General features: G+C 45.1%; 1 protein-coding gene across 1 annotated transcript in view; it reads left to right on the forward strand.

Annotated features, from left to right (window-relative positions):
- The first annotated feature begins 734 nt into the window (after positions 1–734).
- IGF2BP3 (insulin like growth factor 2 mRNA binding protein 3) overlaps positions 735–15036 on the forward strand; it is a 113415-nt gene continuing 99113 nt past the window's right edge. Inside the window, exons 1-2 of the mRNA XM_033088578.1 lie at positions 735–1258; positions 2671–2731. Coding sequence (XP_032944469.1) covers positions 1084–1258; positions 2671–2731 — 236 coding nt within the window. The 5' untranslated portion in view covers positions 735–1083. The remainder of the gene's footprint in view (positions 1259–2670; positions 2732–15036) is intronic.

The raw sequence follows: 15036 nt of genomic DNA on the forward strand, positions 1-15036 counted from the left end.
GGGTGCAGGGGTGGGGCGCCCCTGCCCGCCTCTCCCGCCCCTATCCACCCTACCCCCTCGCCGCGTTTCCGCCCCTGCCAGCTCTGGAAACGTGCTCGCGGCTTTGCCGAGGTTACACTTCTAATGTCATCCAAGCCACAAGGCGAGTTCGGAATTGTGACTCTTTGCTTTTGTTAATTACCTATTTTAAGAAATCGAATATTTAAAACTCCGGTAACTAGAGCTGAGGAATTGCCTAGTTAGTACCCACACCCCATCTCATTTAAAAAGGAAAAAAATCGATATTCCAACCCTACTCCCCTCCCCCTCAGGATCCGCCCCGACCGGATAACCCTTTCTAAACTCCGTGGTGACAATCAGCTCAAGCAGCCGCGCTCCCCTCGCTCGCCGGCTGCGGCTCCTTTAGCGTTTCCCCGGCTGCCTCCTCCCCTTTTCAGGGTCCCTCGCCCAATCTCCTTTCCCCTCCCCCTCTTCCTCTCGCTCGCTTTTTTTCCCCCGAAACCCACTCTAATTGAGGCGCTGGGATTCCTCACGTGAGACGTTGATTTGTAGTTTGAACACGTGGCTCATTCAAAAAGCCGGACACTCGGAGCGGATTTTTTCCGCCTCCTGCGCCTTCCTCCAACCCGATTCCCCTCCCTCCTGCCAGTCACTCTTGTGGGTTTTTTATGGGGAGGCGGCGCCTGCCCTCACGTAGTGTGATATTTTCACAGTCCTCCGGCCGAAGCTAAAGGGGTTGGGGAGGAAGAGACAAAAAGTAGTTTTCCCCCTCCTCCTTCTCTTCTCCTCCTTTTTCTCGCTAAGCCCGCCTCCTCCTCCGAGTTAGGAAGACTCGTTGATGCGTTTGGGTTCTAGCAAGGCTTTTCAATTTCTCTCTCTTTTTTTTAATACCTAGAAAAGGGAAAACAAGACTCCTCGGATCTGATTTTTCTGTCCTCGTTCTTATCCTTGGTTCTTACTGTGTTTGTGTTTTTAAACGGCGAGAAGACGAAGGGAACAAAACCCTCCGGGTCCATCCATCCCTGTGGGTGGTTTTAATTTTTCTTTTTTTCTCCTAATTCTTTTAAACAACCACTCTTCACAATGAACAAACTGTATATCGGAAACCTCAGCGAGAACGCCGTCCCCTCGGACCTGGAAAGTATCTTCAAGGACGCCAAGATCCCAGTGTCTGGCCCCTTCCTGGTGAAGACTGGCTACGCGTTCGTGGACTGTCCGGACGAGAGCTGGGCCCTCAAGGCCATCGAGGCGCTTTCAGGTGGGCCCCGGCCTGGCCCCGCCGGGCGCCTGCCCCAGCCCTGCGCCTCCGCCTGCCCGGGCCTGCCGGGGTTGAGGGCCCGGAGCCAGGCCCGCGGCTGCCGCCGGCTTGTTCACGCAGGGCTCCGGGCGAAGGCGCGGAGAGGGGCCGAGGCCCCGGCGCCACACGCGTGGGCTCCGGGGTGCTTCCTCAGCTGGGCTCCCACCCGGGCCCCCGTCGCTCCCCTCCCCCCGCCGGGGGTTTGCGGGCGCAGGGCGGACGCGCTGTCAAGAAAGCTCGGGCGCGGGCTCGGAGGAGGAGCGGGGGACCGTGGCGGGGCCCGGGGAGCGGCGCCAGCCGGCGCGGGACCCTCAGCGCTCGCCCCGCGCCCCGCCCGGGCCCAGGCGCGTGCTCGGGCTCCGGCACGCCGGGCCTCGGGGGCCGGCCGCGAACGCCTGCCTCTCCCTCCCTCCTTCCTCCCTCGCTCTGCTGCTTACTTATGGCATTGGAGTCGCTGCGCCGCTCCCGCCCCAGACCCCGGCAGTGGGGGAACGCGGAGTGGCCTCGACCCGGCTGCGGAGTGAGGCCCGCCGCGGGCTGGTGCTTCGCACCGGAGGCCCCGCGCTGCCTCTCCACACTGTGGGAGGCGGGTGAGTGCGACCTGGGTTCCATGCTCCGCCGTCCACGAGACAGGGGCAGGTGGACAGGGGCGGCCTGTGGTCGCTAGGTAGGGACCCGCTGTTCTCCGCACCCGGCCACCGGCTGCGGCCGCCGGGGGTTTCGGGACGCGATCTGCGAGGGCGGGGGACGGTGGGTAGGGGGGCAGCGGGCCCGGCCGCCCCCAGGGGAAGGCTGTGCTGGGGTCCCTCTGGGATCCCGGAGGCTTTCGGTGTGGTGGGCGCCGCGCTGTCCTTCGTGCGTTGTCCATTGGATACCGAAATGCACCTCCGGGCGTTCGCTCCTTCTGCACCCTCTCTACTGTCCTCGAGCCTTTTCCTCCGCTCCCTGTTCCCGGAGGGCCCGGGCGCCCCCTCCTGAAGAGAGCCAACACAGCCCCCTCTCCTAAGTTTGTCTTGTGTGTGTGTCCAGGGAGGTGGGCGGAGGGGCCGCGTCCATCCTGCGACTGTCGTGGGGTTGGGTGACCCCCCTCTGGTGGGCGGGGGAGCTCTGCCAGTGGGTAGACTGTGACTGAAGTAGCGGGGCCGCCAATCGACTCCCCTCCTCACCCATCTGTAAGTTACACACACAGCCGGGAGGGGGTCAGCTTCCCACCCGCGCGGTGCCGGGCTTCTCTCCCGGTCTTGAGTCGCGTCCGGATTCCGTTTGGGGGTCTCAGGAGGCCACTTGTGTCGCCGCTCAGAATGTGCAGGTCCTTTGGGCGCGGAGAGCCGCTAAACCCGGCCAACTGTCTTCCTCCTCTTGTGTGTCCGCAGGTAAAGTGGAACTGCACGGGAAACTCTTAGAAGTTGAGCATTCGGTCCCTAAAAGGCAAAGGTGAGCTCATTTATTCTGTTCTCGCCGATTCTGTTCTCATTCCAGTATTGGGAGGAAAGACTATCAACACAGCTGAAAACAACTTTTCCTCTTGTACTTATTGGGCGGCTGTATGGCGTGGCGTTTCTCGACTTTTTCTCTTGTATTTAAGTGTATGGCAGGTGTGTTTGCGTGGGTAATGCTGCAAAGGAAGAGAGGGCTTATGTGTGGCCTCTGCCACTGGAGTAGTGTTATTGGACTAAGTCTCTCGAGGAAGCTCTCCCATCTCAGTATTCTCTGGTAGAGGAGGGCAAGTTGCTTCATCAGGAAATCAGTCGGAGGGCAGTTTTTGGGAATCTGTAACTCTTGGGAAGCAATGGGTGACCCCTCCCCCACCACACCTATAAGTACAGGGTAGGCGAAAGCAGCTGTGGACACACACGAGTGTGTCCTGCCTTTCTTTCTCTGTCCTAAGCTGGCGGCGACCAGCCTGAGAGGCCAGCCCCAAGTCTGAGGGGAGAGGGAGTGCCTTTACCCTGTTAGCTGGCCAGCTGGGATTGGAACACGTGAGTGAACCTCTGGCCTTCTTCTGCCCAGAAGCGCCTTGCACGCACTCCGGAGGCAGACAGGTTTCTGCAAACCGGTCTTTGTCTCCCGCTTCTCTCCCCCATCCTTAAAAAAAATATTTTTGCTTACGAATTACCACCAAGAGATCGTGGAGACTAAAGATTTGTGCTACTTCAGCAAAGGGATTGCACTTTGCAGAGAGCATGTGTCGTGTGTCATTTTATAGAATGTTTGGAGGCTGTGTTTTAACCTCTAGAGTAATTGGGAGAAATGGCTCTTTTCTCAAGAGCAGGCCAGATCCCTGCTCTGTAACTCTAATTGGAAAGGTGCTGCACCCTCCCAGTGGTGCTAGGGCTGGCCTATGCCTTTCTGGGTTTCACAAGGTGGGGTTAAGGTTCCTGCCCTTTCCCTTCCCATCTCCCCACTCCTAACCTGGGCCAAACAATAACGGGGAAGTTAATTTAAACTAGGACTCTGTATGTCTGGTTAGGTATTGGTGGAGTGTGTGTGCTGAAGGGCAGGAGGGGTTTGCAGCCGTAGTTCCCTGGTGCAGAGCAGACATGGCTACACAAAATGTCATGGTTTGCCTATTTCTAGATTGAACTCTCTTCCAGGTAAAGCATTTTCACAAGTCGCGCTTTTGTTAGTGAGCTGGTTTTGATTTTTGTAGATTTCTCTTGTTCGTGTACTTAATTTTTATTAGGATAGTTGGAAAGGGATTTACCTGACCCAGTGGATTTAGTTTTAGTTGGGAATTTTGGTAGGGGTCAAATTATTTCATATAGTAGAATGGAATTCTTTTTAAAAAGCTATTAAAATAGTAGAATGTGTACAGAAAAGTATCTAAATCGATCTCAGTTTAATAGGAATTGAAAAATTGAGGATAAAGTCATATCTCCTCAAAAAGAAGTTTAAAGGCATGATCTGAATTGTTTACCTGGGGAAAAATGTAAGCACATTCGGCAAATTGTAATTGTTTTCATGTTTAGCCAGTGTGCCTTAATTTTCTTAAAATACTGAATAAAAAATAAGCAAATGGTTGTGTTGCAGGACTGGCATTTTAACATTTGGGTTTCTAAATTTAAACATTAACTGTCTTGTGCTTTTCAGCTATAATTCATTGACCTGCAGGTAAATGCAGGTTACTTTATCTCACTCTCCTGATTTTCCTTTCCATCCTGTGTGAATTTCTCCCCATGTGTAGGGAATTAAATTTAAAACATCTGGTAAGGAGACTGCTTGTTTTATTCTTAAAGGCTTTTGCTCAAACCTAAAAACATAGTTACTTGTTACTTGATAACAGCAGGAGTTCCTCTTTCAGAAAGCACATAGGTAAAATGTTACCAGTCACAGCAGCTATTTATCAATGGAAGCCTCTTCAGTTTATTAACAATGTAGATTAAATGCTCAGGATTTTAAATGATACTATATTACTAGCAATGTAAATAGGAATACATTGGAGGCAATCAAGATTAAATGCTCAGGATTTTAAATGATACTGGATTACTAGCAATGCAAATAGGAGTACATTGGAGGCAACTGATTTAGAGAATACTCAAATAAGTCCTTTGCTTGCCTTGAAATAGCTAAAAACAAAAGGAGAGCTTTCTTTTTCTGCCCAGGGAAGTTTGCTGGAAATCCATATTGCATTTTTGTTTTAATTGAACTTTGGAGCTGTGATGCAGTTTCCCTTATCTGGACAGTTCCACTTTCTGAATGGGCTTTGGGAGAGGGCAGAGAAGGCACCCTGGTGATCCACGTGCCCAGCACCTATAGGAAGGTCAAAAGGTGGTATTGGTGAAAGTGCGTTGAATGCCACACATTGATTCTTGCCAAGGGAGCCTGCTGGACTTCTGGGTGGAGTTCTTTGTGTTTAGCAGTCACTGCATTCCATCCCATCATCATGTAGGCATCTGAGACAGGCACACCCACACATGCAGCAATGACCTTTATACCTGCTGTGAGCCGGGTGCTGAAGAATGCTTATGGCAGCACTCTGTGATGGATAAATGGGCTTGCAGGCCTAGGAAGCGATTCGATGCTTAGCAGACTGGCCCAACTCCGCCTGGGAGCAGAGCTGGGGGTGGGGGGACCCTTTCAGGAAGGGGTATTGTTGAATTTGGTTCAGACCAAGCTTAGCTCCTGATTACCGAAGTCTCAAGGGAATGTGGAAGGAATGTTGCTTTTCTGCATTCAGATACCCCTCAGTTGGGGAAGATTATAGCAGTGCTTCACAGCGCATGAGTTCTCCTGCATCCAGAATGAAGAGACGATTGCACTGAATGTCCGTGAAAGTGTTGCATTTTCTGTTCCAAATGTTCCAAATATAAAAGATAGAAATATAAAAGATACATGAAGACTTGGCTTCATTCTGAGGTATAAGCTTTAAAAAAAAAAAATCCCTCACCTTTGGGGTAAGGGTTAAGGGTGGGCATGAAAATTGTGACTTTGGAAGACTAGCTGAGCTTGGTTGGAAGAGCAGTCACTGGTAATCTCTGTGGGACCTTGTCGGTGCCCCTATGTGATTATGTAAATAGCACCAATTTTTTTGTTATGTTGTGGGCTGTTGGGCATGGGAGAGGGAACGGGAAAGTCGCTGACACTGGGGAACTGAGAGGATGGTGGTTTTAGTTCATTTTCCATTACTTTTTTATGAAATTTTTAAATAATATTTTCAGTTTTCTATAGCTTAAATTTCCTCATGGTTTCACTGTCGGCACTGATTAGGATTACATGTAGCCAAAAATATATTTGAATAACGGAGAAAAAAATAGTAGCATGTTGTAGTTAATATTTTCCCAGGAAGAATCTGTTAACCCAGACTGTGGTGGCCAAGCTCAAATGTCCTTTTTCGTTTGTTTGTTTGTTTGTTTGTAGCCTTAAAAAAAAAAATTAAGTGAACAACTTATCTCCGTATTAGACCCTTGTGTTTACCAAGTAATTTGGGTAGACAGAGCATGTAGAAAAGTTACTGGGGTTTTAAATGTGTCTTGTTTTAAATGGCTATTTAGAAGCTAGAGCTGCCTTTTAATAGCTGTAAAGTGTGGAATAGGATGCTATCACGACCAGCCACGTCCCTAAACCTGGGCCTCTGACCCTGTCGTCTCAGAAAAGCACAGCTGTTTGTAATGCTGACTATTTAAATATAGGTATGAATCGCTGGGCTGCTCCTGGCGTATCAGTGTGGTACAGGTGAATCTTGTGAATTAGGGAGATTTCTCACACATGTAGCAACGTGAGGTTCTGAAACTTTCCTGGCTGGTTAAGAATCATAAGCAGGGTTATCTCTGGGTGCTCAGGTCAGTAATGCATGACTGCTTAAGTGGTTGTAGCCAACGAGATTTTTCTTGATTTCGTATTGTTTTCTCCATACAGTTGAGTTTAAGTGATTTCTTAACGTTGGCCTTATTAGGATTTAAACAAAAAATCAATGTTAAGCAGCGTGTGTGTGGCTATCCACCGTAATAAGGAAGATGTTATGGAAACCTGACCTGAGCCTGGAGCTGATGGGAATCGAGAATCTTGGCTTCTGTTTCTCTTTCCTTTTGATTTGTGTGATCACTTACATTCTCTGTTCATACCAAATGCCATTATAATACATGAGAAGGGGCATATCTTGTTCTGAGTTTTGCTATTCTGCTTGATATAAATGACCAGCTAAGGCTTAAAAAATATTACAGAGATCTGTGATTTCCCTGGTAAGAAACTTGTGTTTCTTTTCTGTCGTATGGCAGTGCAGTTGTTTTTGCACTTATACCTCTTTTGGGCAGGCAGCAAGAGGGCAATGATCTATGTCAGGCTCTGAAATTCTTCTATGAGCCACATCACTCCAGTTAAAGTGTTCCGGGTCTGGGATTTTGTGTGAAAGTGAGGCTTTGAGCCGCCTCGATGATGTATTTAAAGCAATTCCGTTGTAATTGTCTCTAGCCGTATTAAGACAGCAACTTTTCTAGCAGTAACATTTTTGAAAGGTATGAATGATCCATTCAGTAACTCTGGTGGTTGGTTTGGTCTTGGAGGAAGGAGAGAGTCTGTGCTATTCTTAGCTGAGTTTCCTTTATCGACTCTTGCCTCTGATTCAAGCTTCTAAAGTCATAAGACGGGAGGTGGCAGTGTGGTAGCAGTGACCAAGGGGTAGGATTGGCAGTTGTAGTTAGGTCTCTACCCCGTAAATCTGACACTTAAAAATTGACTTGGACTGCCAGGGTTTTGCTTGAAAGCTGGTGGCAAATGTAGTTTTCAGTATAATACCCTCTATTAAAACTGAGGGTATAATTTTTCATGGTCTGAAATTGCTGTTTGGCAAGTGTTCAGTATTGGTAAATAAACAGTTATAAATGCTAATATACTATGTGGATTTTGTTGCCCTGAAGGGAAACACATAGTATATAAATTATTCATTTTAGAAAATTATCCTGAGACCATTTAACTTGATTAGGAAATAATTTTAAATTATGGTGAAACTATTCTTTGAGGACTCGAATAGAACTGTGAGCCGAAAGAGACCTAAGTCCTTAGAATAAGCTCTGGCGTTAACACTTAGTTGTTTAGGAAGTTGATTCCATTGCGGTCATGATGTTACAATTATCTTTTGCTACATAACAGATGCCCACAAAACTAGTGACTCAAGACAACAACGTATTCATGATTCTGTGGGTCTGCGCGGTGGTTGGTTCTGTCCCAGCTGGTGCCATTTTGGGTCGTTTACTAAGCGAGGCTGAAAGGTGTAAGGAGGCTTCACGCATGTGTTTGGCCTCTCGGTGCTTGTCTTGGCCTTTCTCCATGGTATCGCATCATTTGGTAGTAACCTGTAGCTGGCTACCCCCAGCGAAAGTAGAAGCCGCTAGGCCTCTGAAAGGTTTGGTCCTGAATTGGCACTTTAGTCCCTCTGTCCCATTACCATTCTGTTGATCGAGACAAGTCACGAGGCCAGCACAGATTCAAGCGGGGTATGGACGCAGACTCGACCTCTTGCTGGTGGAGTGGCAGCCCTGCACAGAGAGGGAGGAGTTGGTGGTGGCCATCTTTGTAGTTGATCTTCCATAAATTAGAGGAGCAGGAAGAGGATTGGCTTCAAAATGCTTGGAATGTGAAATATCTGAAAATTGCATTTCGCTCTAGAAATGTGGAGCCAATCCCCATTGTACTAGCCTGGCAAGAGATAATGGTACGAGCTTTGGAGGTGATGAGTAGTGGTCAGTCTCTCGTTTTCTAAGGAACAGCCAATAGGATTTGCTGATGGGTTAGGTGAGGGGTATGAGAAGAGTAAAGGATGGCAAGAAGATTTTTTTTTTTGCCAGAACAGCTGGGTGGAAGGTGATGCTGCTTACTAAAATAGAGAGCATTGGAGGCAGAATAGATTTTTGGGTAGACATCAGGAGCTTTACTTTTAGCATATTATGTTTTTGATACTTATGAGAAATTGGGAATGTAAGGGAAGAAGTTGAGCAGCTGGATATATCAGTCTGTTGCTCAGGGGAAGGTGGGAAGTAGACGTGAAAATGAGAGGCTTCGTTAGCTTATGGTATTTGAAATCATGGAATTGGATAAGATCACCAAGGGACTGAGGCTGGTGCTCGCGGAGGAAGGAGGGACCAGCAGAGGAGAGTTAAAGAAGCCAGTGAGGAAGGAAAGCCAGCAGAGCGAGCTCGACCTTAGAGATAAGGGAGGAAAGCCTGTGGAGAAGGAGAGTGTCACCAACTGTTTAGCACACCACTGAGAATTTCCGACTCAGGTGAATGAATAAGCGAGTGGGGGTGGTGGTAAGCCTCAGCCTTCTGGCTTTGCTGTAAATAGATGGAGAGTGAGCTGTGAACTTTGGAGCAACCTGGAATGTAGCCTTCTCTTGCAGAATTTGTTTATTAGGATATTAGTTCCTTTTCTTACTTTCTGGAAACATCTATGAGCATGTTTATTTTATCACCTGCTAGAGATGGAAGAGTCTGAGTTGAGTAGATCCTCTTGCTGAATGGACAAGGCTTGTTTATGACAGTTGACCTGCTCTCTGGTGTCTATTTCAACACTTCTGGTGACTGTGAGCCTACTTGAGCCACAGTTGCATATAGACAACACATTCTGCTTTTTATTAATATACACTTGGAAAATCTTCTGGTTCCAAAACAGTGTAGAGCAAGTCCAGTGCTTCTCTCTGTTCTTGTCTAAATACTTGATTTGACAAACAAAGGTTGAAACTATTGGCCAAAACATTTATGGATATCCTGGGCTAGGTTTAAAATACTTGAATCGCTTTGTGATGTTAAGATGCTGGAATAAGTGAAGCATTTCTTCCATTTTACTCATAAAACATTAGCTATAAGAAATACAAGAAACCTTTTGTAACCCTCATTTTTGCATATTTAAACATCTGGTCTTTGGTAAAGTAGCCTCCTCCTCAAATTGCGAATTCTCTTTGGCCCCAGTAGTCACTGGGTGATGTTGGAGGTGATGTGTTAGAGCAATTGATTTTGAGACAGCTGACTTGGTCAGAATGCATGTCTAAGACTTCCTGTGTCTATGCAAGTCCTTTGATCAATAGAGTTCTACTTTGAAAATAGGTTAAACACTTAACTAATTGAAGAAAGGAGAACTAATCAAAATGAGATAGCACAATAGATTTTTTTAGTGGCATTAGTTGCTTTACCAAAGGATTCTGCATAAAGCCCAGGAGAAGAAGTGACTTGCCCAAGGGCTGCAGGTGATTAGTGGGACCCGTTTCCAGGTCCCTGACTGGGCCCTGCCTTCATTCCTCCCACTTAAGTTGTCAAATCCTCAAAGTAGCTTACACAGCAGCCTGATCATGTTTGCGATGGCAAGTCAGAGCAGAGATGTCCTGTTTCTTGCTTTCTCGGAAGAAAAAAAGAAATCTTGTTTGGCATTTTTGAAGGGTTGATTTATTGTCTTCCTGTAGGAAAAAAGACAGGAACAGGTAGTCTGGAATTTGGGGCTTACTACAGAATAAAATATACAGACATCTTTGTTTTAAGATGGAAAAAAAAATGAGACGACTTTTTCCTTGGAGGTAATTTTTAGCAGCTTCACCTTAATATAAATGAATCGCAGAGAAGTTGGGGGTGCCTAAGGAGATAGGAGAGGAGAACAGAGGGCATGAGGAAGCCGATGCCATGGTTTTGTCTCAGGCAGGTGATTGTGACTGATGGGGCGTGTTTTAGATTGCAGAAGAAGTAGGGTGTCTGGAGCGGAGTCTCCTGCTTGTCCCAGATGGTTACCAACATTAGCAGGATCCTGGCTCGCAGAAGGAAGTCTCTTAAACTTGAGAGTATTGTTAAGGATTAGGGGTGAGTAGGAGAGAGAAGTTGTGCTGGAAGCCCTTGATGGCGAGGCTGAGTCCGGCCGCATGTGCCCTGGTTGGTCTGAAGGGTATGGCCAGAAGAATGTGGGATAGGAGATCTTAGATCTGGGTTTGAATCCCAACTCCACTTTCTAAAATGCATGATGTTGTTTCAGGTTGAGGAAATCGAGGCCTGGGAGGTTAGAATGGAAGTGATGCCTCATAGGATCGTGGGGACGTGTGTAAAGCATCACTACAGCATCACTCAGTGGTCACGCTAAGGGCAGCTGTTGTATTTTCCCCCTTGAGATTCAAAAAGCAAAGGCTGGGTGTAGGTTATATTTGGTGGTGATAATAGAAATATGGAAAATCTTCTGTTCTGGGATGTGGGATATAAGTAGACATCTGTGGGTGGTGTCCTTTTGTTTTTATTTTCATTGAGCAAGTATTACTTTTTTTAATTATTAGGGAATAACCTAAATACAGTAGAGTGTGTAAGTATTAAAAACTTGATGAATTTTTGCATATGCAAACATTCAAATTAATTCAAAACACATGAAGGAAAAGGTGAACATACTTGTTTTTCAATCCTCCCTTTACCCATGTATTTCCCAGGTCTTACAGCTGGTAGCTTGGTATATTATTTTCCAGAAATTCTTTTTTGCATGCATCTATAAACACTTTTTAATTTAATAATGAAATCATTCTGTTGATATAATCTGTTCTTTTACTGAATTGTGTACTCTGAAGAATCTTCAGTGTAGATACAAATAGTTCACTCTTTTTAAACAGTTGCATTGTTCAGCATAGGTGTGCAACAATTTAACTGTTCTTTTTATAGTAATTTCACTCGAGCATATTTATATGTATGTCATAGGACTCTGGGTTGTTTATTCTTAGAAGGTAAATTCTTAGATTGGGAATTGCTATGTCAAAAAAAGACACTCACATTTAAATGTGAAAGTCTCTGCCCAAAACACTAAGTTAACATATTGACATGGTTAGTCATAATTTGACAAGCAACAGAGCTGTTTTCAGTGAAGTGTGCAATGAGATTGTTTGGTTAAAAACTGTCTTTTCAAGCATGGAGGACTCTTACCATTCTAGGAACATCGTTTTCTTTCTACTGTAGATGTTGTACTAACTCTGACAAGTCTAGGTTCCAAATCATCTGGGGCCCTTGTATGTAAAAATTAAGACAAAAGTTACAAAGGTTTAGGTCTCATAACTTATAGCTCGAATATCTAGGGTTTATGTTTTCCCATACTTAGCATCTTGAATTTTGGATCTTACCTAGAAACTCACAATATTTTCTTGCACTGGGCATTTTACTAAATTATATTTTGAGGTTAGATGTAATTAAAAATTACTTTCCAAAACAAAGTGTTACTCAGCTTGCCACTCAAGCTGGGCAGAGGATGATTGGAAAGTATAATAGAAGCTGTGATGTTATTAAAACTGTTTGAGAAGTGATTGCCTTCTCCCCAGTAATCCACAAATGTCTATATATATATATTTTAAGTCAGCTGTTCTTGCAAAAAAGGAGTAGCTCTTGTTATTTCTTTGGAGAGATACGTGTGGTTGAAAATTTTAATTTCCATATTTTTTGTGTGCTAGTTTACCTATCTCTGCATTTGCTTTTTTTTATTTTTTATTTTTCGAGTTTCAGAAATGAATTAATTCCCTATGGCTTATATGAATTTTTAGTTGAACAAGCACTTGTGCTTATAGTTCCATGTAGGTTTCAGGGGCTAGAAGAATAAGATACTTGTTCTAAAGAGAACCTGGAGTTCAGTGGCTTTTCCTTCATTCTGTCTCGATCCCTGGATGATGTTTTTATCTTCAACACCAACTTGAGTGGCTCAGTGTGACTGAGTCATCCTGAAGGTAGATGCATATCTCTGCAGGTAAAGAGAAGTTGTAAACATGAAACACAGGAGGGGGGACAGCAGGCTTAGCTGGTATTGGTTCCCAGCCAGGGATAGGTTCAGAGAGGAAGGGATAAGGTTCAGACCGGGCTGTGCAGGCAAACTGAGGCGACCCGTGTGCCACTGGGGGGAAAAGACAGAAGGGGCCGCAGGAGCCGAGGCGTGTAAGTGTGAAATATCCTGGTGTGTGCGGGCTGGGGCAGTGGAGGGGACCACTACAAGCTGTTTGGGATTAGAGAGGCTCCCCTTCAGAGGATGGAGTTTGGGGCTGAGCCTCAAGGGGCAGCAGCATGAGCAGCCTCTGAGTCTGAGGCGTGTCTACCGTGTTTCCCCGAAAATCAGACCGAGCCGGACCATCAGCTCTAATGCGTCTTTTGGAGCAAAAGTTAATATAAGACCCGGTCTTACTTTACTATAATATTAAGACCAGGTCTTATATTTTACTATAATATAAGATGAGGTCTTATATAATATAAGACTGGGTCTTATTTTACTATAAGATGAGGTCTTATATAATATAAGGTCGGGTCTTATATTAATTTTTGCTCCTAAAGATGCATTAGAGCTGATGGTCCGGCTAGGTCTTATTTTCGGGGAAACACAGTATATTATTCTGCTTCTTCATGTGTGTGAGTTTAGAGGCTCAGTCAGTGTAATTTAGCAGGTGGTCATCTGGGATTATCATGCAAGACTTGATGCCCAGGTGAATTTTGCGATCTGCACAGCAAAGATTGTGTCGAACTGCTTTTACCTCTTAAGTACTTCCTGGGAAGGACTGTGCCCCTAAAAACATGCCATGGAGTTGAAAGCTGTTCTTAGGGTACCCTCTGCCGGGGTAATTAGGGTCAGCTGTGATAGGACTGAGGAACCCGGACTGAGCCTGTGTGACCTTTTTAAGGTCAGCTATGACAAGAGTCGCGACTAGTGATGATTAAAGGATACCCGTGGTATCCGATTTTTATTGGAGCACCTCAGATGATGTAATGACCCTTTGGAGAAAAATGAGCTAGACTCATCTACATGCACACACTGTTGACAGCAAAATCAGGGGCAGCAGTAGAGCACAGTGATAGGGAGGGCCGGGGACATCTTGCTAGGAAGCACCAAGACCCCACTTGCTCAGCTTTGTGGTCCTGGCAAACTGATTACACTCTCTGAGCCTCTCAGTTTATACATAGGGACAATAAAACTAACGGCACCAGGTTGTTAGGAGCTGAATGATCACGTCTGTAAAGGACTTCTTGGAGTATCTGACACCTAAGTGGTATTGACTCATATTAATTAGCTTGTGTATTTTCATGGGGCAGCTGGAAATAAGTGAGGAGTGTATCTATTCCTGTGTAATCCCATGGTTTGTGTCTCGTGTAGCCTCCACATTTCCGTGTTAGAATGAGTTCTGCGTTGCGAATAAGTTAAGAATTTGTACTTTATGTTTAAATGTGTGGGTCTCAGGATCCCTAACATGTGTCTAGTTGTGAAATTATCTTGAGAGATCGCACTGTTTAAAAAGAAAAGAAAAAAAGACGAGGAGATGAAGAACTGTTAATTTCAAAGAGATAGACAGCATTGCACAAAAATGTACAAAGGAGAAGGAGCTGCAGTTCGGAAGGGGATATCTGAAGAGCCAATCTTAAGGAAAGGAAACCCAGTTTTAGCAGTTAGTATTAGGAATATGCCAGTGATAATGGCAGCGTTGCCTCTCAGGCTGGGGACAGTGAACGAGATTGACAATATTTGGTGTTGGCAAGAATGTGGAGGAATGAGCACTCATACGGCTAGAGAGTAAATTGTCAAAGACTTCTCCGCAGGCCATTTGGCAGTATCTGTTAGAACTGAAAGTGTGAATACCCTTCAACCAAATATCGTGGAAAACAGCTCAGTCCCCATGGTTTCGTGTGGTTTCTTAAGCTTAGTTTTAATCAGCAATATTATAAAAGAGCTCCAAATCACCAGGCAGGGCTCGGCAAAAAGGTCTTGGGTAGAAGTCCATAATAACATACAGATAAACCTGTAGGCTTTATTATATCATTCATTACATTTTAACAGGTATTACACAGATAATCTGGAACTTTCACCATTGTCTACTTTCCAAGCAAAGACGATCCCTAGCCTTAATTTGACTGTCTGGGACATTTTGTAGTTACCAATTTTTTTTTTTTTTTTTTTTTTTTTTTTTTTTTTTTAACCTGTAAGTACTGGGAAACTGTCAGAGCTCATGGTGGTAGACAAGTTTGCCAAAACTCTGATTTTTTTTACTGATTTTTGAGCTTTTGAAAGTAGAGTTTTGAAAAGGAGGAAGATAGGTAGAACTCCTTCTTTTCATTTTCTTTTTTTTTTCCTTAAGAGAAGTTTGAAGTAATGTTAAACAATTTCTAATGTTTAGGCTTCTTTCTTGTTTTTCTCCATACTAGCAATTTTACTTGTCGTGTCCTGTTACAAGGAAATACTTGGCAAAAAGACACTTTTTGCAGTAGTGTTTAATAGAAAGTTGGAAATAACTTAAATGTCCATCCAAAGAAAATGTACGATATTTTAACAAACTA

Source organism: Rhinolophus ferrumequinum, chromosome 20 (assembly GCF_004115265.2).
Source record: "Rhinolophus ferrumequinum isolate MPI-CBG mRhiFer1 chromosome 20, mRhiFer1_v1.p, whole genome shotgun sequence".
NCBI classification, from domain to species: domain Eukaryota; kingdom Metazoa; phylum Chordata; class Mammalia; order Chiroptera; family Rhinolophidae; genus Rhinolophus; species Rhinolophus ferrumequinum.